Source organism: Oncorhynchus clarkii, chromosome 9, assembly GCF_045791955.1.
Source record: "Oncorhynchus clarkii lewisi isolate Uvic-CL-2024 chromosome 9, UVic_Ocla_1.0, whole genome shotgun sequence".
In the NCBI taxonomy this organism is placed as follows: Eukaryota; Metazoa; Chordata; class Actinopteri; order Salmoniformes; family Salmonidae; genus Oncorhynchus; species Oncorhynchus clarkii.
Window position 1 is genome coordinate 67,181,797 of NC_092155.1, and position 26,796 is coordinate 67,208,592.

Here is a 26,796-nt window from a genome sequence, read left to right on the forward strand (position 1 = left end):
CTGAAAAATACCATTGGCTGCAACTGTGGTAAAACCAGTTAAAACAGTGTCCAGTAAAATGTTGTTTTGCATTTGTGAAAAGATTGTGATTTGATATGAAAGTAAAGGGATTTATATTTTTATAACTGTACTGCAATTGATAATCGATTCACGTTTAGATGGAGTATTTGGCTGTTTTGGCTTCCAGAGACAATTCACCCTTTAAACAGAACATATAAGAAAGTCCTTGGAAGGTGGAACGTTAGGCTCATTAAATCCAATATTGGGAAACTGCAAGGTTTCCAGTAGTTACCACAGCCATAAAGTCAAAATTGCTCGTAAAAATTCATGAAAAGAAATGTGCTTTTAACACTTAATTTAAGGATAGGGGGTTAGCCATAAGGTTAGTAGTGTGGTTAAGATTAGGTTTAAATATCACAGTTTAAGAAGATAAATTGTATAAAGGTTTATGACTTTGTGACTGTGGTAACTAATGACGACCCAACTGCAAGTGCAGAGATGGAAGTCATGCACAATCGGGATAGAAAAAGAAAGGCTGCCCCCAAGTGGTGAAACTGAAATCAGAACCCGGAAATAGGTGGTGAAATTAGGACGTTGTAGGACACGGTTTATCGGAGCTATCTCATCTTCTTACTCGTAGTTAAAGAACTTTTAAACCCTACTTTAATTTTAAAGTGGCATGGAGCATGTATCAAACAAAATGGTAAGCATATCAGTGAGGTTGTTTGACAAGTTTCGGTAGCTAGCATAATACAAAAAGGATTATGGTGAGCGAGATAGCTAGCTGTGTATCTAGCTCTGGTCGATTGAGTTACGTGCTGCTTGAGCTTCCTTCATCGCCCTACATGCAAATACATTTTTTAGAATTAACCCAATATAGACCACAGCATTTCGTTTCCAATGGGAACTAGTGGTGGAGAGTCGACTCCAAAAGATTCGATTCCTCGACTTCTATTTCTGGGTGTCAAGCTTCTATTCCGACTTCTAAAATTCTGTATTTTTGCAACGGATTAAACTATTTTCCGTAGACTACTTCGAGAACACAAACTCTCGAATCTTTCACAGGGAGAGAGATGCGAGGGGCACAGCCTGGCCTGTCTGCCACCTGGCAGAACCGTGCATCGATTATCAAAATATGTACGGTAGGCTATCGCAATTTACTGGCTTTGTAATGTCTCGCGCAAATTCACTAAAGTAGGGGTTATCAATGAAAAGGCTGAGATATTCTACACGCATTAGACCAAAGACACACTAGCGTTTTTCATGGAGAAGAGAAAGGGGAGCAGGCGAGGGAAAGAGGATTGGAGCAGGTAGAGAGAAAGTCAGAACCGTGCTCATAGTCTGTATCTTGGTAATCTATCAATCAATGCCTTCTAAATTCACCAAAAGTATATCCAAAAGTATATTAAAGTAGGCTATATATTAGGCTATAAATGAGTATGGCTAAGCTATTCTTAATAGTGCCAGCGAATGGGAACAGGTGAATTGAAGTTAGCCAAACATAGCCAAATGCATCAGTTGAATTGGGCCTAAATGATCTTATTTAATGAAACCCTGTCTAGCTATTGATGTCCTAGGTCAAGGCTCTCCAACCCTGTTCCTTTCTGTAGGCTTCTCCTCCAACGCCAGTTGTAACTACCCCGATTAAGTTTATAAACCAGCTAATTATTAAATCAGATGCGCTAGACTCGTTTTGAAGTGAAACCCTACATGATGGTAGCTCTCTACGAACAGGGTTGGAGAGCCCTGTCCTACCTAGGCAGTAGATCGCAAAATATCATCCCCGCTAAACATTTTGGAAATGGCAAGTTCACTTTCTCATCCGTAAACACAGTCAAGTGGAAATACGGTTCAGTAACTCAAATCAGCAGGATGTGGTACATTGTTATTGGGAATAACGTCTAACATGGATGGATCGCTAAAATCATGTTTATGATAACACTTTATACATTTAAATATTATGGGGAGACCTATACATTTGGCAGCCAAGCACGAGTTATCAGTGTAGCGTATTGTCGTGTGGACATGACGTTGAAATTAACGAAATATCTGCAGGTCTACAATAAAAGCCTCCAGGCTCCCGTCATAAGAGTCCATTTGAAATAATAATAATAACAATTACAGGGGGCAGTTTGGAAATACTAATCCTGTGTGAATTGGCCTCTGGAATAACGCACATGCTTGGATAATAGTTACAAAACCAATGCCTAGTAGTAATATCCGTCCAATAGGGCTGTAACATGGCAAAGAATAGGTTTATCAGAATAGTGTGTGCCGCATCACATGGGATCCGTCAAGGCTGCACACAGCGGAAATATTCCAGTTTCGACACATCACCTTATATATTCAAACAAAATGGGCAGCCTCGTGCTCATATCAGTCCTCTAGAATGCAAATGTAGTCTTCCTAATTGGATTGCAATAATGAGATGGTGTGTATGTTTGTGCGCATCCGTTTGTGTGTTTTGGGAGTCGACTCCAATCACAGGAGTCGGATTTGGAGTCGAATCCAAAAATCCTGGAGTCTTGCGCCACAAATGAGTCATAGTGGGCAGGACAAGGGGGGCAGCCAGGGTACTGGTACAGTGTCAACATGCCGGGGGCACCGGTTAGTTGAGGTAATATGTACATGTAGATAGAGTTATTAAAGTGACTTTGCATAGATGATAACAACAGAGTAGCAGTGGTGTAAAGGGAGGGTGGCATGCAAATAGTCTGGGTAGACATTTGATTAGGTGTTCCGTCTTATTGCTTGGGGGTAGAAGCTGTTTAGAAGCCTCTTGGACCTAGACTTGGCACTCCTATACCACTTGCCGTGCGATAGCAGAGAGAACGGTTTATGACTAGGGTGGCTAGAGTCTTTGGCAATTTTTTGGGGCCTTACTCTGACACCGCCTAGTATAGAGGTCCTGGATGGCAGGAAGCTTGGCCCCAGTGATGTACTGGGCTGTTCGCACTACTCTCTGTAATGCTTTGCGGTCGGAGGCATAGCAGTTGCCATACCAGGCAGTGATGCAACCAGTCAGGATGCTCTCGATGGTGCAGCTGTAGAACCTTTTGAGGATCAGAGGACCCATGCTAAATATTTTCAGTCTCCTTTGTATTTCCCTCTTCATGACTGTCTTGATGTGCTTGGACCATGTTAGTTTGTTGGTGATGTGGACATCAAGGAACTTGAAGCTCTCAACCTGCTCCACTACAGCCCCGTCGCTGAGAATGGGGGTGTGCTCGGTCCTCTTTTTCCTGTAGTCCACAATCATCTCCTTTGTCAGTGATCATGTTGAGGGAGAGGTTGTTGTCCTGGCACCACACGGCCAGATCTCTGACCTCCTCCCTATAGGCTGTCTCGTCTTGGTCGGTGATCAGGACTACCACTGTTGTCATCGGCAAACGTAATTATGGTGTTTGAGTTGTGCCTGGCTGTGCAGTCATGAGTGAACAAGGAGTGCAGGAGGGGACTGAGCACGCACCCCTGAGGGGCCCCTGTGTTGAGGATCAGCGTGGCGGATGTGTTATTACCTACCCTTACCACCTGGGGGCGGCCCGTCAGGAAGTCCAGGATCCAGTTGCAAAGGGAAATGTTTAGTCCCAGGGTCCTAAGCTTAGTGATGATCTTTGAGTGCACTATGGTGTTGAACGATGAGCTGTGGTCAATGAATAGCATTCTGACATAGGTGTTCCTTTTGTCCAGGTGGGAAAGGACATTGTGGAGTGCAATAGAGATTGCATCATCTGTTGGGGCGGTATGCAAATTGGAGTGGGTCTAGGGTTTCTGGGATAATGGTGTTGATTTGAGCCATGACAAGCCTTTCAAAGCACTTCATGGCTACAGATGTGAGTGCTACGGGGCGGTAGTCATTTAGACAGGTTACCTTAGTGTTCTTGGAGATAGATATATATCTATCTGACTCATTGTTCTATGACAATGAGTCAGTTACTCCAAACTCGTGAAGGTGACAAACTGACATGTTTTCATTTTTGTCAAAAACAACTTTATATTGAAGGAGTGTCTTTGATTTGACCGCCTGCACATGCGCAGTTCAGCGCGAGACGATGTGTTTCTACACATGAGCTTAGCTAGCCAACGTCACCATATTGGAGAAGCAGTTTTAGCTTATCTTCAAACCAGGTTTGGTACCTTAATTGGGGAGGATGGGCTTGTGGTAATGGCTGCAGCAGAATCAGTGGGATGGTTTCAAACACATGGTTTGATGCGGTTCCAGACATTATGATGATCTGTGCTTCATACTGTACCGAAATAATCATATTTCAGATGTGTATCTTACTTAGTTTTTATTTGATTACTTTATTATTTTGAATTCCTTAAAGTCGTCATCTCTGCTGAGGCAGTCGAAGCCAGACAACGTTCTGTGTTTTCCATACTGTACCGTCTTTAGTCATTCAATTTAGCTAGGCTTGCCTGCCCAAGCATGCTGCAAAGATGTCTGACGAAATAATAATAATAATCTAAATCTACTTTCACGAACAGTCTCTATCCCTCTCTCTTGTCGTTGTGAACATGTCTATCTTATGTGGTCTGTGTGTATCTCACCATCCATCTCAGTCTGAGCCTGGAAAAACAGGTGCAATGGATTATGGTCATTGTAGTTAATTACTACGTTTCTGTGCTGAACTAGGTTGAATATTTGCTTAATGAAACCTACAGCTCCCTTCAGCCCAGAGTCCCACATAGTTATTGACTTGATTTCTGTCAACAATTATTAGATTTCTCTCTAGAGAAATGGCACGTTGGGCTCACAAAAAAAACGAAAAACTAAATGGAGTACTTGAACTGATGTCGGTCAATTAGTTGTTTAACCAACATTGAGTTGTTGTTTTTTGTTATTAATCACTCAGCACTTCATACTGATGGCTGAACGAACCAGAGGTAACTCATTTGGGGGTTTTAAGACTACAAGCTGGCGAGCTCTATCACCCCTCCATATAGGACTTTTTTCTCCACCATTTTGTTTAGTTAACAGGCTTCAATATACTTTTGTTACTCACCAAAGTAAAGATGTTGCTGGAGTGCTGACTAACTTTTCTCTGAATGCCGCTAGAATAGCTGTAGGTCACATATGCGTCAGATGCAAAATGCACGTGGATGCATCCAGAATGGAATAGACATTCATTGCGGCATCTCGTGGTGCAGATCCAACGCTCAACTCTATTATTTTTTCTTTTGGAGAAACAACAGTTTGCGCAGACAGAGAAATGTTCTAGCCGATTTCATGGTCAATCCAACATCTAGCATTTACAGCGACGCGGTCGCCACAGAAGTCAGAGCGTTCAAACTTCTTGCACTTCAGGGCGCTGTCATAGTGATTCAGGGCCAGTGGTGTCAAGTACTTCAGTAAAAAATACTTTAACGTACTACTTAAGTAGTATTTATGGGTATCTGTACTGTATTATTTATATTTTTCAGAACTTTTACTTTTACATTCCTAAAGAAAATATGTACTTTTTACATTTTCTGTGACACCCAAAAGTACTCGTTACATTGTGAATTCTTAGCAAGACAGGAAAAGTGTCCAATTCACACACTTCTCAAGAGAACATCCCTGGTAATCCCTACTTCCTCTGATTTGGTGGACTCACTAAACACGCATGCTTCATTTGTAAATGATGTTGGAGTGTGTCCCTGGCTCCGCAATTGTGTCACACCCTCTCCGTAAGGAGCCTTTGGACCACATTTCGCGGAACAAGCATAAATCGGCTTTTAGTCAGCACTCTAGTAACAAATTCCTCCATGGGATGAATGGAAAGATGCAGGCTGTTGAAGAAAATCATCCGGACATATTGGCCTGGACCAGAACTACTAATGTTATCTGCCAAGCTTATGCTAGCTGTTTAGCTATCTTTTGGAAGCAAACTTACAAAATGTACATTGGTGTCCAAGAAGGTTGCTACCTGCCAGATCTTTAGTTTAATTTGAAGCCTTTGAAACAAACAAGGGAAGTATTTTGCTGCCTCGTTCACGTCTTGTCGGAAACTCTGACATCTCTGACTTGCTAACCTTGGCGGGAGAGTGGTATCAGAATCAACCAATGGGAAGCTCTACGCAAATAACTCCGAGGTACCGAGTTTCCGACATGACTTAATGGTGGCATAACACCTGCAAATCTGTGTACACGACCAATAAACTTTGATTTGACTTGTAGTCCTCTCATGCAGCAGTATCCAGATGAGATGACAACCCTAAGCAAACATCTTCTTTAGATAGCTAGTATGGACGCCACGTTTACATAACTTGGCTTTAAGTTATTTATGTTGGTAGATATTCACAATAATTCTCTTTATGGTGCCGTTAGTAATAGAGTCTCTGTCTCCACAGCCTTTGACTGAGCCACAACGGATAAGACAGGAGTGAAGAGACCTCCCCGCCCCTAACAGTCACACTTGGACAAACCCATCATGTTGGTGACCGCCTACCTGGCCATGGTGGTCCTATTGGTGCTATGTGTCGGTCTGGAGCTAACGGCACGTCGCCTCACCCCACCTCAACCCACCCCCTCTGCCATGGGCACCAACCCTGCCTTCCGTAGGTTCCAGACCGTGTTCCTCCGAGGCTACCTCTTAGCCTTGTCGGCTGACTGGCTGCAGGGGCCATACCTCTACAAGCTCTACCGCCATTACAGCTTCCTGGAGTCCCAGATAGCCATCCTGTATGTCGTTGGCCTGGCCTCCTGTGTGCTGTTTGCCCCCGTGGCTAGCTGGCTTCCTCAGGTAACAATAACCAGGACCACAATGTAAATAAATCAAATTAAAATGATCTAAGTTTATTCATCAAGTACACCGTTTACTGCAGGTATAAATGATGCATTGTAATGCCTACTTGCAAGCTCCCTCAACAGTGCAGTGTCAATATAATCCAAATTTAAATGTAAAAAAAATAACAAGTAGTAGAAGAAAGTGGTATGCATTTTAGTAATAAAACTGATACAGTATAAATTATGAATGTGCTATGTCAAGTGTGACTATTTAGAAATATGAAGTCAATGGTGTCTTGGGTGGGCAATTAAGTAAAATAGTATATAAATACAACAGCACAGTTGACTGTGTGTGTGCTTGTGTGTCAGGGTTGACTGTGTGTGTGCTTGTGTGTCAGGGTTGACTGTGTGTGCTTGTGTGTCAGGGTTGACTGTGTGTGCGCTTGTGTGTCAGGGTTGACTGTGTGTGTGCTTGTGTGTCAGGGTTGACTGTGTGTGCTTGTGTGTCAGGGTTGACTGTGTGTGCGCTTGTGTGTCAGGGTTGACTGCGTGTGCGCTTGTGTGTCAGGGTTTACTGTGTGTGCGCTTGTGTGTCAGGGTTGACTGTGTGTGCGCTTGTGTGTCAGGGTTGACTGTGTGTGCGCTTGTGTGTCAGGGTTGACTGTGTGTGCGCTTGTGTGTCAGGGTTGACTGTGTGTGCGCTTGTGTGTCAGGGTTGACTGTGTGTGCGCTTGTGTGTCAGGGTTTACTGTGTGTGCGCTTGTGTGTCAGGGTTGACTGTGTGTGCGCTTGTGTGTCAGGGTTGACTGTGTGTGCTTGTGTGTCAGGGTTGACTGTGTGTGCTTGTGTGTCAGGGTTGACTGTGTGTGTGCTTGTGTGTCAGGGTTGACTGTGTGTGCGCTTGTGTGTCAGGGTTTACTGTGTGTGTGCTTGTGTGTCAGGGTTGACTGTGTGTGTGCTTGTGTGTCAGGGTTGACTGTGTGTGCTTGTGTGTCAGGGTTGACTGTGTGTGCTTGTGTGTCAGGGTTGACTGTGTGTGTGCTTGTGTGTCAGGGTTGACTGTGTGTGCTTGTGTGTCAGGGTTGACTGTGTGTGCTTGTGTGTCAGGGTTGACTGTGTGTGTGCTTGTGTGTCAGGGTTGACTGTGTGTGTGCTTGTGTGTCAGGGTTGACTTGTGTGTGTGTGTGCTTGTGTGTCAGGGTTGACTGTGTGTGCTTGTGTGTCAGGGTTGACTGTGTGTGCTTGTGTGTCAGGGTTGACTGTGTGTGCTTGTGTGTCAGGGTTGACTGTGTGTGCTTGTGTGTCAGGGTTGACTGTGTGTGCTTGTGTGTCAGGGTTGACTGTGTGTGCGCTTGTTTGTCAGGGTTGACTGTGTGTGCTTGTGTGTCAGGGTTAACTGTGTGTGCTTGTGTGTCAGGGTTGACTGTGTGTGCGCTTGTTTGTCAGGGTTGGCTGTGTGTGCGCTTGTTTGTCAGGGTTGACTGTATGTGCGCTTGTGTGTCAGGGTTCACTGTGTGTGCGCTTGTGTGTCAGGGTTGACTGTGTGTGCGCTTGTGTGTCAGGGTTGACTGTGTGTGCGCTTGTGTGTCAGGGTTGACTGTGTGTGCGCTTGTGTGTCAGGGTTGACTGTGTGTGCGCTTGTGTGTCAGGGTTGACTGTGTGTGCGCTTGTGTGTCAGGGTTGACTGTGTGTGCGCTTGTGTGTCAGGGTTTACTGTGTGTGCGCTTGTGTGTCAGGGTTGACTGTGTGTGCGCTTGTGTGTCAGGGTTGACTGTGTGTGCGCTTGTGTGTCAGGGTTGACTGTGTGTGCGCTTGTGTGTCAGGGTTGACTGTGTGTGCGCTTGTGTGTCAGGGTTGACTGTGTGCGCGCTTGTTTGTCAGGGTTGACTGTGTGTGCTTGTGTGTCAGGGTTGACTGTGTGTGCGCTTGTTTGTCAGGGTTGACTGTGTGCGCTTGTTTGTCAGGGTTGACTGTGTGCGCGCTTGTGTGTCAGGGTTGACTGTGTGTGCGCTTGTGTGTCAGGGTTGACTGTGTGTGCGCTTGTTTGTCAGGGTTGACTGTGTGCGCGCTTGTGTGTCAGGGTTGACTGTGTAGAGAGTCCATGTAAATAGTCTTTAAGGTGCAGGTCTGAGCAGGTAGACAGCTAACGTTAGCCGTTCAGCAGTTTGATGGCCTGGTGGTAGAAGCTGTCTCAGAGCCTGTTAGTCCGAGAACCGATGATCCGAGAGCCAATAAAAATAAGTCCTTAAACCATTGTTTCCCAATCCTGGTCCTGGGGACCCAAAGGGGTACGCAGTATTGTTTTTGCCCTAGCACTAACACACCTGATTCAAGTAATCAAAGACTTGATGATTAGTTTAATCAAGTTTGTATGTGCTAGGGCAAAAACCATAATGTGAACCCCTTTGGGTCCCCAGGACCAGGATTGGGAAACACTGCGTTAGATTTTTTACAATGTATATGTTGTTGAACTGCTACGACTGAGGTAACTCTATGTATTTAAAATGTGTATTAATTAATTCAGGTCCTGGGGCGGAGACGGACCTGCCTGCTCTTCTGCGTGGCCTACTCAGCCTGTTGCCTCACCAAGCTGTCCCGTGACTACTTTGTCCTGATCCTGGGTCGCGTGCTAGGAGGCCTGTCCACCTCTTTGCTCTCCACAGCCTTCCAGGCCTGGTACGTGCACCGACATGTTGACGTCCACGACTTCCCTAAAGAATGGATCCCCAGTACCTTCACCAAGGCTGCTAGCTGGAACCACGGGCTAGCGATGGGGGCTGGGCTGGTGGCTAACATGTTGGCTGAGTGGCTCCACCTGGGGCCTGTGGCGCCCTTCCTCCTGGCCGTGCCCTGTCTTGGGGCCTGTGGCTGGGTGGTGCTGACTGATTGGGGCCTGGAGGAGAAGGATGGAAGCCTGGAAGGGGACAACAAGAAGCCCTTGCTCGGTCCTTCTAGTTCAGCACCTCTGGCCCGGGCTTCTGCACGGGCCCGGTTCTGGCGCAGCTGTCAGGAAGGCCTCCGCTGTCTCTTATCAGACAGACGGGTGATGCTTCTAGGAGGAGTCCAGGCTCTATTTGAGAGTGTCCTCTATATATTCATCTTCCTGTGGACCCCCGTCCTGGACCCCTATGGCCCTCCGCTGGGCATGGTCTTCTCCTGTCTGATGGCAGCCAGTATGGCGGGGTCCCTGCTCTACCGCCTGGCCACCTCCACCCGCTACCGCCTTCAGCCTGGGCACCTCCTCTGCTTCTCCATGCTGCTCGCCTTTTTCTCCTTCTTCATGCTCATCTTCTCCACTGCACCGGGCCAGCCCAGACCCCACGAGTCCCTGCTGGCCTTCCTGCTGCTGGAGCTGGCCAGTGGCCTCTACTTCCCTGCTGTCAGCTTCCTCCATGGGAGGGTGATCCCAGAGGAGAAGAGGGCCGGGGTGCTGGCCTGGTTCAGACTGCCTCTGCACCTTCTGGCCTGCCTGGGGCTGCTGGCGCTCCACAGGGAGGTGTCGGGGACCGGAGGGGGTGAGGGCGGTAGTGGAACCAGGCATATGTTTGGTGGTTGTGCTGTTTTGATGCTAGCTGCACTCTTGGCTGTGGTCAGTCTCTTTACACTGGGAAGGAACGATGTGGATCTCAGACTGGATGGACCCAAAGGAGAGGAAGATATATGACATTTAGATTCAGAAAACTGAACTGTCCCAACATTGGGCAATGCCATGGAGGAGGAGGACTAGGAATACACTTACTGCTTTGTTTACAGCGATGAAGACTTGTTTGGGAACTGAACAACTTTTGTATGACTGAAAACTGAAGCTTAATCAACATAGGAGTTGCTAATATAAGACAATGATTTAAAATAATCTGGTGTTTGTAAGGTATATATTTTTTGTTGCAAGATTTCCTGATATTTATTTGTTTTAATTTTGTTAAGACTAGCAAATATCTTGTTAGATTGTTGAGTATATGAAGAAAATGTATTTATTTGGATTTACGATGCACGGGCCCGTGCATCTTGTCAAGGGGTTGGGTTAAATGCAGAAGATACACTTTGGTTGAATGCATTCAGTTGTGCAACTGACTTATTTCTTTAAACACACACATACACACACTCTGACGCACTTGCTTGTGTATTAATGTTGCACCAGTTGGTAGCTCCAGGATGTTATTTATATCTCAGCCTGACCACGTTATAGGGTTTATCAACTGCATTGTTCAGGGTATACCTCTCAGCCAGGGCAGAACAAGGCTTCCATCACTAGCGTTGTTCAGGGTGTACCTCTCAGCCAGGGCAGAACAAGGCTTCCATCACTAGCGTTGTTCAGGGTGTACCTCTCAGCCAGGGCAGAACAAGGCTTCCATCACTAGCGTTGTTCAGGGGCCAGGGCAGAACAAGGCTTCCATCACTAGCGTTGTTCAGGGTGTACCTCTCAGCCAGGGCAGAACAAGGCTTCCATCACTAGTACAGCTGCTTGCTCCAGCAGAAATATCACCCACTCTAATATCACATAACAAGTACTTCAGTGTATCAATTCAGTTTCAGCTGTAACTTTGCAATCAATTGACATTACACATTGTCAGTGTAAGGAAAATACACTGCTCAAAAAAATAAAGGGAACACTAAAATAACACATCCTAGATCTGAATGAATGAAATATTCTTAATAAATACTTTTTTCTTTACATAGTTGAATGTGCTGACAACAGAATCACACAAAAATGATCAATGGAAATCAAATGTATCAACCCATGGAGGTCTGGATTTGGAGTCACACTCAAAATTAAAGTGGAAAACCACACTACAGGCTGATCCAACTTTGATGTAATGTCCTTAAAACAAGTCAAAATGAGGCTCAGTAGTGTGTGTGGCCTCCACGTGCCTGTATAACCTCCCTACAACGCCTGGGCATGCTCCTGATGAGGTGGCGGATGGTCTCCTGAGGGATCTCCTCCCAGACCCGGACTAAAGCATCCGCCAACTCCTGGACAGTTGGTGGATGAAGCGAGACATGATGTCCAAGATGTGCTCAATTGGATTCAGGTCTGGGGAACGGGCGGGCCAGTCCATAGCATCAATGCCTTCCTCTTGCAGGAACTGCTGACACACTCCAGCCACATGAGGTCTTGCATTAGGAGGAACCCAGGGCCAACCGCACCAGCATATGGTCCCACAAGGGGTCTGAGGATCTCATCTCGGTACCTAATGGCAGTCAGGCTACCTCTGGCGAGCACATGGAAGGCTGTGCGGCCCCCCAAAGAAATGCCACCCCACACCAAACTGACCCACCGCCAAACCGGTCATGCTGGAGGATGTTGCAGGCAGCAGAACATTCTCCACGGCGTCTCCAGACTGTCACGTCTGTCACATGTGCTCAGTGTGAACCTGCTTTCATCTGTGAAGAGCACAGGGCGCCAGTGGCGAATTTGCCAATCTTGGTGTTCTCTGGCAAATGCCAAACGTCCTGCACGGGGCTGTAAGCACAACCCCCACCTGTGGACGTCGTGCCCTCATACCACCCTCATGGAGTCTGTTTCTGACCGTTTGAGCAGACACATGCGCATTTGTGGCCTGCTGGAGGTCATTTTGCAGGGCTCTGGCAGTGCTCCTCCTTGCACAAAGGCGGAGGTAGCGGTCCTGCTGCTGGGTTGTTGCCCTCCTACGGCCTCCTCCACGTCTCCTGATGTACTGGCCTGTCTCCTGGTAGCTCCTCCATGCTCTGGACACTACGCTGACAGACACAGCAAACCTTCTTGCCACAGCAAGATGTGCCACAGATGTGCCATTCTGGATGAGCTGCACTACCTGAGCCAATTGTGTGGGTTGTAGACTCCGTCTCATGCTACCACTAGAGTGAAAGCACTGCCAGCATTCAAAAGTGACCAAAACATCAGCCAGGAAGCAAAGGAACTGAGAAGTGGTCTGGTCACCCCCTGCAGAACCACTCCTTTATTGGGGGTGTCTTGCTAATTGCCTATAATTTCCACCTGTTGTCTATTCCATTTGCACAACAGCATGTGAAATGTATTGTCAATCAGTGTTGCTTCCTAAGTGGACAGTTTGATTTCACAGAAGTGTGATTGACTTGGAGTTACATTGTGTTGTTTAAGTGTTTCCTTTATTTTTTTGAGCCGTGTATATTATGAATGGTTTGTTGTGGAGCAATATCAGATAATTTCATCATAATTTCCTTTTTTTTCAATAGCTGTTATAGAAACAGAACTTGTATGGGGCTTGTCAGACCTGAATACATCTTGGAGAGGCATTGGTACTTGCCTTATTCTTAAATCCTTGTCCTCCAGGACCTTCAGTAAAACAGGACATGTTGTAAATATCTAATAAATAAGATTTTAATACCCTTTGATATTTTGTGGTCCTTTGAATTGCAGTGTTGATGTTGTTAGACTGATTTGTCATACTCCACATAGATAACATCAATACATAATCTACAGTCTTACATGAATGTTTTACATGTAGGAGATTCTAGTATTTTCATGAATGTAGTAGTCGTTCAGGAATGAAATGTAGAGTGCTGAATTATTGCATTACCTAAAAATAGACCATTTTAAACTTTGTTTTTTCTTGCTCTTAATTTACTGCAAAAAAATATGAATGCTGTTTTTATTTATAGCCTAACTGCTTCTGACAGGGATGTAGAGGGTAAACACAACTTTCAGAACATGTAATACCATCTACGTCATCCTATATATATTTTTTTGTACTGCAGACCAAATATTCCAGTTCTCTCTGGCCCTTGACTCGCACAATGATACATCAGTACCCCCCCCCCCCCCCCCCCCCCCTTTTTGCCAAGCGTATTGGTACAGTCCAATCTTCCCACAGCACTGCTGCTTCACCTGGATGTTGCTAGAATGTTCCTTTTTGGGTGGTGGGGGGGGGGGGGGGGGGGGGGGTCTGTGAGAATCCTAACTGCGTGGCTGTTGGATTAAGAAGCTGCAGCATCAGAAAGGGTTTAATATAAGAGAAGCAACAGCAGAGAGCAACCTAGTGTCAGTCCTTTTATTTTGACTGCAAGTACGACTGGGCAACAAGGATACATATAAGAGGATACAATAACAAAAGGAAAGCAGAGCTTCTTTGACTGGAGCAGAGAGATAAATAAACCATTGTAGTATCTGCTGCAGACACCAAACACAGCCATTATGACCCAGGGCAAGGTAAGGGCCTTACAGACACATCCTACATATCTCATTCTATGCTCTATTCATCACATGCTCATTCTGCTGCAAAAATATAGTAAAATAAGTTTCTTGGCTTCTTTCCTTTTTAATGTGTTTGGTCCCGAGTCTTCCGTCGTCATTGTGGCAGCATGTACACAGGCTGTGTGTCTGCCATCCTCGCATGTGCCTCTATTCAGGAGCTCATCTCATTGTGTTGCTCAGTAATGGTGCAAAGTCTGTTCCGCAGCAGATAATAGTATTGTCATCAGAGAATGAATAGAGGAAAATAAAATAACAGCTATAAACTAGATTGTATGGCGATAGAGACAACGGTAGTCTTTAGCCTGCGTCACTGCCTTCACTCCAGAGACGTACTACTCCTCTTTCTCACGTTGCTATTTCTCTCACAGCCAAGTGCTAAATGTCAAATCTGAAATGTTGCTGTTATGCATTGACTGGAGGCTGATGAAATTATATAAATATATTTAGCCTACTTAAACCAATTACTGTAAATTAGCTCATAAGACTGCTAATTGTATTTATATGCAGGAAATATGGAGGTACAGAGAGACAGAAGATGGATATTCATATTCTTTGGTACATTAGCTCAGGGCCAGATAGGCCATCTGGACAGTTGTGTCATGTCTAATTCGCTGATTCTGGAACAGTCTGGGGTTCTGGAGCTATGCTACAGCAGAGGGCTCATCTAAGAACTGATCTCAGTCCACATCTTACAGTCAGCAATCAGAGAATCAGATAAAATTTCAAATTCACCTCAAATTGTGAATGCAAATTATTTGTGTTTTCTGCTTAAAATGTGGATTGTTTTTGTTGTTAAAAAATGTACATTTTCAAAGCAAATTCAATGAACTTGGATTCACAAGTTGGGGCTAATTTCAGATCAAGTATCACTTCTTAGTTGGTTAGATTGGCTCATAAGAATTCTCTGACAATTATGAAAAAGTATTTACAGACAGCTATTAAGTCCTGATTGGGAATCTTATGTTATTTACCCCCAGCTTTCAGTCGCAAACAAAGCTGCTGAAGCAGGAGAGAAGCAGTATGGCACCTCAAGTGGAGAAGCAGGAGGGCCACCTGCCCCTCCCACCTATGAGGAGGCCACTGGCACAAGTGAGAAAGGTATGTTTGTGTCGCAAAAACAACCGCCGTATCACCACCCCTCTCTATCAATGAAAGCGAGAAAAATAACTGCCCATTTACTGTGTGTGTGTTGATCTTGTCAGCAGGCCTCAGCGGCAGCCCCTGTTACGGTGGGGCTTGTCCTAGTGACGAGGAGATGCTAACAGAATTCAGCTGGAGTGATAAAAACATCCGGCGGATCTTTATCCGCAAGGTAGGCGATAATTAAAGCTATTCCCACCACATTACTACCAAAGACGTATATAAACCCTGGATTGCTGATGCTATGTATTAGCCACCGGTTGGCCATATTGGCACATCCTAGTAGGAGCAGTCCTCCTTAGGAATGAATAGAATTCTACAGTATTTCAATTGCATGTTTGAAGGACAAAATGACATGTATTTAAGTACTGTTTTGTTCTAATGTGGACAGTAGCATTAGTACTCTCTAAAATAAATACTTTAAGGAAAATGTTTGTATATATTTTTTCATTTGATTTTTGTATGTTTAGCTCACATAATATAATTTAAACGTATGCATTAAGGTGTCTGTAATAGAATAAACATGTCAAAAACGAGTGCAGTCATTAATAAATGAATTTCTATTGCTTCCAAAATATTTTTTACAATTGAGGAGTGCCAAGATGGCAAAAAAGTTTGGACACACCTACTTATTTCAGAGTTTTTCTTAATTTTTTACTATTTTCTACATTGTAGAATAATAGTGAAGACATCAAAACTATGAAATAACACATGGAATCAGGTAGTAACCAAAAAAGTGTTAAACAAATCAAAATATATTTTAGATTTGAGATTCTTCAAATAGCCACCATTTTCCTTGATGACAGCTTTGCACACTCTTGGCATTCTCTCAACCAGCTTCATGGGGTAGTCACCTGGAATGCATTTCAATTAACACGTGTGCCTTGTTAAAAGTTAACTTGTGGAATTTATTTCCTTAATGCAATTGAGCCAATCAGTTGTGTTGTGACAAGGTAGGGGTGGTCCTAGTGACGAGGAGATGCTAACAGAATTCAGCTGGAGTGATAAAAACATCCGGCGGATCTTTATCCGCAAGGTAGGCGATAATTAAAGCTATTACTACCACATTACTACCAATATACAGAAGATAGCCCTGTTTGGTAAAAGACCAAGCCCATATTACGGAAAAAACAGCTCAAATATGCAGAGAAAAGACTTACTTTAAGACATTTAAGACATTATTACTTTAAGACATGAAGGTCAGTCAATCCGGAAAATATCAAGAACTTTGAAAGTTCCATCATGTGCAGTCTCAAAAACCATCAAGCGCTATGGTGAAACTGGCTCTCATGAGGACCGCCACAGGAAAGGAAGACCCAGAAGTACCTCTGCTGTAGACGATAAATTCATTAGAGTTAACTGCCCCTCAGATTGCAGCCCAAATAAATGCTTCACAGAGTTCAAGTAACAGACACATCTCAACATCAACTGTTCAGAGGAGACTGCGTGAATCAGGACTTCATGGTCGAAATGCTGCAAAAAAAACACTACTAAAGGACAGCAATAAGAAGTGACTTGCTTGGGCCAAGAAACAAGAGCAATGGACATTAGACCGGTGGAAATCGGTCCTTTGGTCTGATGAGTCCAAATTTGAGATTTTTGGTTCCAACCGCCGTGTCTTTGTGAGACGCAGAGTAGGTGAACGGATGATCTCTGCATGTGTGGATCCCACCATGAAGCATGGAGGAGGAGGTGTGATGGTCTGGGGGTGCTTTACTGATGACAGTGTCAGTGATTTATTTAGGATTCAACTTACACTTAATCAGCATGGCATCCACACCATTCTGCAGCGATACGCCATCCCATCTGGGTTGCGCTTAGTGGGACTATTTTGTTTTTTTGTTTTTCAACTGCAGAATGACCCAACACACCTCAAGGCTGTGTAAGGAGTGCTGCATCAGATGACCTCGCCTCCACAATCACCTGATCTCAACCCAAATTGAGATGGTTTGGGATGAGTTGGACCCCAGCGTGAAGGAAAAGCAGCCAACAAGTGTTCAGCATATGTGGGAACTCCTTCAAGACTGTTGAAAAAGCATTCCATGTGAATCTGGTTGAGAGAATGCCAAGATTGTGCAAAGCTGTCATTAAGGCGGTTACTTTGGAGAATCTAAAATATGAAATATCTTTTGATTTGTTTAACACTTTTTTGGTTATTACATGATTCCATGTGTTATTTAATAGTTTTGATGTCTTCACTATTATTCTACAATGTAGAAAATAGTAAAAATAAAGAAAACCCTTGAATGAGTAGGTGTATCTAAACTTTTGACTGGTACTGTCTACCTATTGACTCTTCAAGAATATAACTTATCAATGCCTCATGAGCTTAGTTTAACTGTTTAACACCCCATCAGAGCCCAATATATAAGCTTGTTTTACTCCAACATTTATAAGTATTGTAAATGTGAACAACAACTATAAAACCTCAAAATATGCTTAAAACTATCATTATGATATCTTGCATGGTCAGTCCTTGCATCCATAGCTCTGTCTATGACTGTCATAGTGGTTACATTTCTCCAGACCCATCCTTCAGCTTTTACCACAGTTGTGTTTTTTTGGGGCCTCCTTTTAGGTTTACTCCATCTTGATGATCCAACTTCTTGTCACTCTTTCCATAGTGGCTCTCTTCACATTCTGGTAAGTCTTCTAATACCTCTGAATATGGATGCTACTTTTCACCCTTCAATAGTTCTATCTGGTCAGGCCTGGTCAGAAGTCCTATACTTTGATACAGTAATGCTCCATCACTCTGTGAACCAGACATGAACCACTCAGAACACTCCATCACTCTGTGAACCAGGCATGAACCATTCAGTAATACTCCATCACTCTGTGAACCAGACATGAACCATTCAATAATACTCCATCACTCTGTGAACCAGACATGAACCATTCAGAACACTCCATCACTCTGTGAACCAGACATGAACCATTCAGAACACTCCATCACTCTGTGAACCAGACATGAACCATTCAGAACACTCCATCACTCTGTGAACCAGACATGAACCATTCAGAACACTCCATCACTCTGTGAACCAGACATGAACCATTCAGTAATACTCCATCACTCTGTGAACCAGACATGAACCATTCAATAATACTCCATCACTCTGTGAACCAGACATGAACCATTCAGAACACTCCATCACTCTGTGAACCAGACATGAACCATTCAGAACACTCCATCACTCTGTGAACCAGACATGAACCATTCAGTAATACTCCATCACTCTGTGAACCAGACATGAACCATTCAGAACACTCCATCACTCTGTGAACCAGACATGAACCATTCAGAACACTCCATCACTCTGTGAACCAGACGTGAACCATTCAGTAATACTCCATCACTCTGTGAACCAGACATGAACCATTCAGAACACTCCATCTCTCTGTGAACCAGACATGAACCATTCAGTACTACTCCATCACTCTGTGAACCAGACATGAACCATTCACAGGAACTAGATAGGAAGTTGCAAGTTTTGAGATGACTCATATGGAACGTTTAATATAAAAGGAAGAAAACACATATACCAAATACTTTGAAGGAAATGGACAAACATCCCATATTAACAATTATTTGTGCTTCCTTCATCAGTGAACCAGTGAAGATCTACATTCAGTCCAACCCTGGATGGTACTGGGCTTCTTAGTAAGTCACAGCTTTGATCTTGCGTACATCATTACTATGTTGATTTCATTCTGAAAGTACTAAAATATATGTTTTATTTCTTTACACAGTGCTGTATTCTTTGTCACATACATTACACTCGTCTGCTGTCCTGGACCAAGGTGGGTTTAACACTTTAATGTGTGTGGTTAACGCAACTTCAGTTATTACGATAATAGAGAATGTATAATTTTAGCAGAACGTAACGACAGTACTTACTATGTTTTATTTTTTATTTCCGATAGGAGACAGTTTCCATGGAATCTGATCCTGCTAGCCGTCTTTGTAAGTATCATGTAGTGTTTGAAACAATAACATTTATACACATTGATACACATTGTCTAAAGACAATACCTCACATAATTCAGACTCACATGCTTTTCCTTTGAGTGTAACCTACAATAGGTTTTCTCAGTAATGTCTCTTTACTTTGTAATCTCTCCTGTTGCAGACCCTCTCTCTCTCCTATATGACAGGGATGCTATCCAGGTACAGTTTTTCATAGCTGTGTCTACAGTTGGTTTGCCTCTGTTGTCTTACTTCTCACTGTGTCTGTCTCGTCCACTATGCTTTGAATGCCTGCTTCTTCAGACTGATATGGCTAGAATGATGTTTTTTGCAGCCAGGTAAACTGCTCATGTAATATTAAATCCAGCTAGTCAAGGTCTTGGTGAGTTAATCAGGTATGCTAAATTAGGGTTGTACTGAAAGGAATGTAGATCTCCAGGAAGAGGGTTAGGCAGCCATGCATGAAACTGTGTCAGTGTCAATCAGTTATGCCAAAGGTATACATGGTCTTACTAACAGGGACTTACCATACGTCAACATATCACTGTTGCTCTGTTGTAGATTTTAGCTTTGCTTTGTTACTGTGTATTTACCAAAATAAGTCATTCAAATGTTATTACTGTATGATAACCATTTTAGTATGTAATTTCTTAGTATACTTGTCAACTCATTTGTCTAACATATATTTCCCCTTTAATAGTTATTATAACACCAAGTCAGTGGTGATGTGTCTGGGTATTACTGCTATGGTCTGTCTTACGGTCACTCTCGTCAGCTTCCAAACTAAGGTCAGTCTGCCTGAACGTTCCTCCAGTGAAAAAGGAACTTCTACAATTTAAAAGACAGATACTATGAATGACAAATTGTTCTAAGTTGTTATTTTTAACTCGTGATCAAGTTACCTTCTCTTTTCTCTCCTATCTTCCCTTCTGTCCTATTCAGTTTGACGTGACCTCATGCCAAGGCGTATTGTTTACCTTCTGCATGGTCATGATGGTGTCTGGACTGGTCTTGGCCATCGCCCTGCCCTACGGATATGTAAGATAATAATACACTTTCTTTGTAGAGCACATTGTCATACAGGAAGACTGCTAATCAAAGTGCTATACATAGTAAGAAGTTAAACTACCCTAATCAGAACCTATATAATGAATTTGATTAATAAATGAATGCAGATGGAGACTAACATGAGGAACTAGACAGAGGTCTCTACCAAGCCTATAGCTGGGTCAGATCTATTTGAATGTGTTGGATATGATATTTCATAGATATAATATCGCATGTCATGTGCTGCAGGTGCCCTGGGTGCATGGTGTCTATGGTGTCTTGGGAGCGTTACTGTTTACCATGGTAAGTGTAAAACCGATATAGTCTGATTTACTACACAGTCTATCAATGACAACTATCAAAGAGAGATGTACAGTTGTGGCCAAACGTTTTGAGAATGACACAAATATTAATTTTCACAAAGTCTGCTGCCTCAGTTTGTATGACGGCAATTTGCATATACTCCAGAATGTTATGAAGAGTGATCAGATGAATTGCAATTAATTGCAAAGTCCCTCTTTGCCATGCAAATTAACTGAATCACCCAAAAACATTTCCACTGTATTTCAGCCCTGCCACAAAAGGATCAGCTGACATCATGTCAGTGATTTTCTCGTTAACACAGGTGTGAGTGTTGACGAGGACAAGGCTGGTTGAGTTTGAATAACAGACTGGAAGCTTCAAAAGGAGGGTGGTGCTTGGAATCATTGTTCTTCCTCTGTCAACCATGGTTACCTGCGAGCCGTCATCATTGCTTTGTACAAAAAGGGCTTCACAGGCAAGGATATTGCTGCCAGTAAGATTGCATCTAAATCAACCATTTATTGGATCATCAAGAACTTCAAGGAGAGCGGTTCAATTGTTGTGAAGAAGGCTTCAGGGCGCCCAAGAAAGTCCAGCAAGCGCCAGGACCGTCTCCTAAAGTTGATTCAGCTGCGGGATCGGGGCACCACCAGTACAGAGCTTGCTCAGGAATGGCAGCAGGCAGGTGTGAGTGCATCTGCACGCACAGTGAGGCGAAGACTTTTGGAGGATGGCCTGGTGTCAAGAAGGGCAGCAAAGAAGCCACTTTTCTCCATAAAAAACATCCGGGACAGACTGATATTCTGCAAAAAGATACAGGGATTGGACTGCTGAGGACTGGGGTAAAGTCATTTTCTCGGATGAATCCCCTTTCCGATTGTTTGGGGCATCCGGAAAAAAGCTTGTCCGGAGAAGACAAGGTGGGCGCTACCATCAGTCCTGTGTCATGCCAACAGTAAAGCATCCTGAGACCATTCATGTGTGGGGTTGCTTCTCAACCAAGGGAGTGGGCTCACTCACAATTTTGTCTAAGAACACAGCCTTGAATAAAGATGGTACCAACACATCCTCCGAGAGCAACTTCTCCCAACCATCCAAGAACAGTTTGGTGACAAACAATGCCTTTTCCAGCATGATGGAGCACCTTGCCATAAGGCAAAATTGATAACTAAGTGGCGTGGGGAACAAAACATTGATATTTTGGGTTCATGGCCAGGAAACTTCCCAGGCCTTAATCCCATTGAGAACTTGAGGTCAGTCCTCAAGAGGTGGGTGGACAAACAAAACCCACAAATTCTGACAAACTCCAAGCATTGATTATGCAAGAATGGGCTGCCATCAGTCGGGATGTGGTCCAGAAGTTAATTTGACAGCATTCCAGGGCGGATTGCAGAGGTCTTGAAATAGAAGGGTCAACACTGCAAATATTGACTCTTTGCATCAACTTCCTGTAATTGTCAATAAGCCTTTGACACTTATGAAATGCTTGTAATTATACTTCAGTATTCCATAGTAACATCTGACTAAAATATCTAAAGACACTGAAGCAGCAAACTTTGTGGAAATAATATTTATTTCATTCTCAAAACATTTGGCCACGACTGTACTAACGCTTCAATTGTTTGATTCTCTGTTTAGTTTTTGGCGTTTGACACACAGCTACTGATGGGGAACAAGCGCTACACAATAAGTCCAGAGGAATACGTCTTTGCCACTCTCAACATCTACCTAGATATTATCTACATCTTCTCCTTCTTCCTGTCCCTGTTTGGAACAGAGAGAACAAACTGAATCCACATCCAGGCCAGCATCGCAGATCACCATCTACACAGGATCCGTATTCATAGTCTCAAACTGCATTTACACATGTAGCCAAATTCAGATTATTTTTTCACTAATTGCTATTTTGACCAATCAGATCAGCTCTAAAAAATGTCTGATGTGAAAAGATCAGATGTGATTGGTCAAAATACCAATTAGTGGAGAAAGGTCTGAATTGGGCTGCAGCCTCAGAGTAGTAGTGTTGATCAATGATTTGCCATTTAGATCATCAAATCAAATGTATTTATATAGCCCTTCTAACATCAGCTGATATCTCAAAGTGCTGTACAGAAACACAGCCTAAAACCCCAAACAGCTAGCAATGCATGTGTAGAAGCACGGTGGCTAGGAAAAACTCCCTAGAAAGGCCAAAACCTAGGAAGAAACCTAGAGAGGAACCAGGCTATGAGGGGTGGCCAGTCCTCTTCTGGCTGTGCCGGGTGGAGATAACAGAACATGGCCAAGATGTTCAATGTTCATAAATGACCAGCATGGTCAAATAATAATAATCACAGTAGTTGTCGAGGGTGCAACAAGTCAGCACCTCAGGAGTAAATATCAGTTGGCTTTTCATAGCCGATCATTAAGAGTATCTCTACCGCTCCTGCTGTCCAGAGAGTTGAAAACAGCAGGTCTGGGACAGGTAGCACGTCCGGGGAAAAGGTCAGGGTTCCATAGCCGCAGGCAGAACAGTTGAAACTGGAGCAGCAGCACGGCCAGGTAAACTGGGGACAGCAAGGAGTCATCATGCCAGGTAGTCCTAAGGCATGGTCCTAGGGCTCAGGTTCTCCGAGAGAGAGAAAGAAAGAGAGAATTAGAGGGAGCATACTCAAATTCACACAGGACACCGGATAAGACAGGTGAAGTACACCAAATATAACAGACTGACCCTAGCCCCCCGACACATAAACTACTGCAGCATAAATACTGGAGGCTGAGACAGGAACGGTCAGGAAACACTGTGGCCCCAATGATACCCCCGGACAGGGCAAAACAGGCAGGATATAACCCCATCCACTTTGCCAAAGCACAGCCCCCACACCACTAGAGGGATATCTTCAACCACCATCCTGAGACAAGGCCGAGTATAGCCCACAAAGTATCATAGTATTATATACAGGGGGATCTGATCCTAGATCAGCACTATCAGCTATAAATGCAGGCTTTGATCTCACCATCATTATGTACTGTACAGAACCCATTGATCCTTGATCCACCACCTCCTCTAGCATGATATGGACCTATACTACTGTACCAGTATTGAGTTTTTAGCTTGTCTATTAAGCTGTTGATCTCAGCACTAATGTACAGCAGTTTTCACCCATGGGGCCACAGATCTATAGATTTACATTGCTCGCAGTAGACAGATGTGAAAGAAAAAATAACATGCAAAAATACTGAGTCTAAAATCTATAACTGACCGTAGGTGTTTGTGTCATGCAGATGTGATGTCCTTGTGTTCTCCTATCTTTTAACAACAACAGTCATCTATGACACTGCTCTAAAGGAGATCCCCTCTTATCACTCCTGAACACATGAATATCAGAATCACCTTTATTCGCCAACTACATTTAAATATACCCAGGATCTGATTCAGTAAAATGGTGGTGAAAAGTCTCCTTTCCGATTGGCTTGAAGGGCATTCTAGAGTGTGCATTATTTCCCTATAATGCACAGTATATTTGCATGGCAGAATTCAATGGCTATATTTAATTTTACATGTTTTGTTCGAAATGAAAACAGTATTGCTATTGTTGAATTTGATTTTCAGAACTAATACTAATGGTTTGAGCGTTCTCTGGCACTCCAGGATGGAATTCCGTTGGAGTCTTTGCATGTCAAAAAAGATACACGTCAAAGGTGTCAAATAATACTATTGCATTGGTGCTAGCTAGGTACCAAGCTAAAGCTAGCTAGCTACCCCAGAAGTTGCTAATAACAGCTGTATCAAAGATATTTGCAAACATTTTTGATTCTAATCTAATTTCAAATGCTCACACAGACGTTTTCCCATTCGGTCGAACAAATAATGCCTTATTACCAACACAGTATTGTACAGCTTTGACAGTGATCGTAATGGTGGCGCTTGGCTTGCACGTGCAAATTCAGCACACACAACATTCCATAATGGAATTGTGTTATTTGAAGTGTCAAATTAAAAGCTTATTTGACCATGTATATTTTTTGACACATAAAGACCCAAACAGCGTTCCATACTCCAGAGTCAATTTACAAACACACCCTACATCAGTGTTATTAAATTTACATGTAACCTTTATTTAACTAAGCAAGTCAGTTAAGAACAAATTCTTATCTACAATGATGGCACACCCTGGCCAAACCCAGACAACGCTGAGCCAATTGTGCGCCGCCCTATGGGACTCCCAATCACGGCCAGATGTGATACAGCCTGGATACTGGTACTCAAAGGTCTTTACATAGTAGAGTGGAACCAGAGACTGTCGTGACACCTCTTACACTGAGATGCAGTGCCATAGACCACTGCACCACTTGGGAGCACTTCGAGTACAGATGTAGGATCTTAATTTGATCACTCTGTTGCAGGAGAACTTTCCGGCAATGCAGAAAATGTTAAACTTATAGTGTGTTTAAGTTTTAAAATGTATTTGGGAGTTTGTCATTTAAAAATTAATCAACTCCTACAGAAATGTCCATTAATTATAATCCACATAATAATTCACATTTCCTGTTGCTGCAGGATTATTTTACTGCTGCAGCAAACTGGCACCTGTGCACAGTATGTCTGTGGTTTGTTGTTTTTCTAATGCCTGTCCTCCGGTCTGTCAGCTCTTAGCCTACTGGTTTAAATCTCAAACGAACATAAGATCCAGAGTATGCAGGCAATTGAATCCAATTCTGAATAAATGTGCATGTGGGCTAATTGCTTGGCTTTCCATGGCTGCTTTAAATCAAGTTGCACTTAAACTGGAGATGCAATCCTGTCTATATGATGAGCCATAGTCCAATGATGTCAGTAGGGGTTTCACCACTCAACCCTGATTGGCTGCTATGAAGTTCTAATGTATTTACAGATGGTCTAAACCAATGACTTCATACCCATTCTTTGCTGAGCATGTTTTGGGGGTCAATCTGGACAACTTTTAAAATGTAGGTTTGTGGTAAATGTATTTGCTCCAGATGTTATATGTTCATGACTGAACTTGGTGGTTGTTACTGTTTTTATAGAGACTGAAATAGTTGTTATATTTTGTAAAATCAAAAAATGTTAATTATTGTAAAAGTTCATCGTTTTGAATATTGTAACTAAAAATAGTTAGTCTTGCTTGCAAGATGTCTGATATGTACATGACAAAAATAATAGCATATTGTATTCGACCTGAAAAATAGGAAACATACAGTACCAGTCAAAATTTTGGACACACCTACTCATTCAAGGGTTTTTCTTTATTTTTTACTATTTTCTACACTGTAGAATAATTGTTAAGACATCAAAACTCTGAAATAACACATATGGAGTCATGTAGTAACCAAAAAAGTGTTCAACAAATCAAAATATATTTTAGATTCTTCAAAGTAGCCACCTTTTGCCTTGATGACAACTTTGCACACTCTTGGCATTAACTCAACCAGCTTCACCTAAATGATTTTTCAACATTATAGAAGGAGTTCCCACATGTGCTGAGCACTTGTTGGCTGCTTTTCCTCCACTCTGCGGTCCAACTCATTCCAAACCATCTCAATTGGGTTGAGGTCGGGTGATTGTGGAGGCCAGGTCATCTGATGCAGTACTCCATCACCCTCCTTCTTGTTAAAATAGCCCTTACACCGCCTGGAGCTGTGTTGGGTCATTATCCTGTTGAAAAACAAATGATATACCCCCTAAGGGCAAACCAGATGGGATTCTCTATCGTAGCAGAATGGTTGGTTTTGCAGCAATTCAACCATGAAGACCTGATTCACGCAGTCTCCTCTGAACAGTTGATGTTGAGATGTGTCTGTTGAACTCTGTGAAGCATTTATTTGTGCTGCAATCTGAGGTGCAGTTAGCCCTATTTGGTAAAAGTTATCTTCTGTATACCACCCCTACCTTGTCACAACACAACTGATTGGCTCAAACGCATTAAGAAGGAAAGAAATTCCACAAATTCACTTTTTACAAGGCACACCTGTTAATTGAAATGTATTTCAGGTGACTACCTCATGAAGCTGGTTGAGAAAATGCCAAGAGTGTGCAAAGCTGTCATCAAGGTGAAGGGTGGCTACTTTGAAGAATTTCAAATATAACATATATTTTGATTTGTTTAACACTTTTTTGGTTACTACATGATTTCATATGTGTTACTTCATAGCTTTGATGTCTTCCCTATTATTCTACAATATAGAAAATAGTAAAACATTAAGAAAAACCCTGGAATTAGTAGTTGTGTCCAAACTTTTGACAGGTACTGTATTTGCTTACGTAACACCCTGAACGGTTCATATGTGTATGAAATTTGTGGCCTTGGAATAGTCTTATCTGAACAAATTGTAATGAATTTGCAGGTGTAAATATGCACCTCTTGGCTAAGTGCATTGCGTGTTATTCCATATGAATGTGTTAGAATTTTTAAAAAA

General features: G+C 43.1%; 2 protein-coding genes across 2 annotated transcripts; both read left to right on the forward strand.

Moving 5' to 3' along the window:
- Positions 1-579: 579 nt before the first annotated feature.
- LOC139417368 (molybdate-anion transporter-like) lies at positions 580-13,052 on the forward strand. Its single transcript, XM_071166638.1, has 3 exons — positions 580-703; positions 6,334-6,725; positions 9,234-13,052. Exons 2-3 carry the CDS (start codon positions 6,414-6,416, stop codon positions 10,371-10,373), a joined length of 1,452 nt encoding a protein of 483 aa, XP_071022739.1. The 5' UTR covers positions 580-703; positions 6,334-6,413; the 3' UTR covers positions 10,374-13,052.
- Positions 13,053-13,635: 583 nt separating this feature from the next.
- Positions 13,636-23,926, forward strand: LOC139416818 (protein lifeguard 2-like). Its single transcript, XM_071165901.1, has 12 exons — positions 13,636-13,874; positions 14,897-15,017; positions 15,122-15,231; positions 17,638-17,702; positions 18,670-18,723; positions 18,813-18,863; positions 18,987-19,026; positions 19,193-19,230; positions 19,730-19,817; positions 19,972-20,067; positions 20,326-20,379; positions 22,018-23,926. The coding sequence occupies exons 1-12, from the start codon at positions 13,860-13,862 to the stop codon at positions 22,168-22,170; spliced, it is 885 nt and encodes a 294-aa protein (XP_071022002.1). The 5' UTR covers positions 13,636-13,859; the 3' UTR covers positions 22,171-23,926.
- Positions 23,927-26,796: the final 2,870 nt, after the last annotated feature.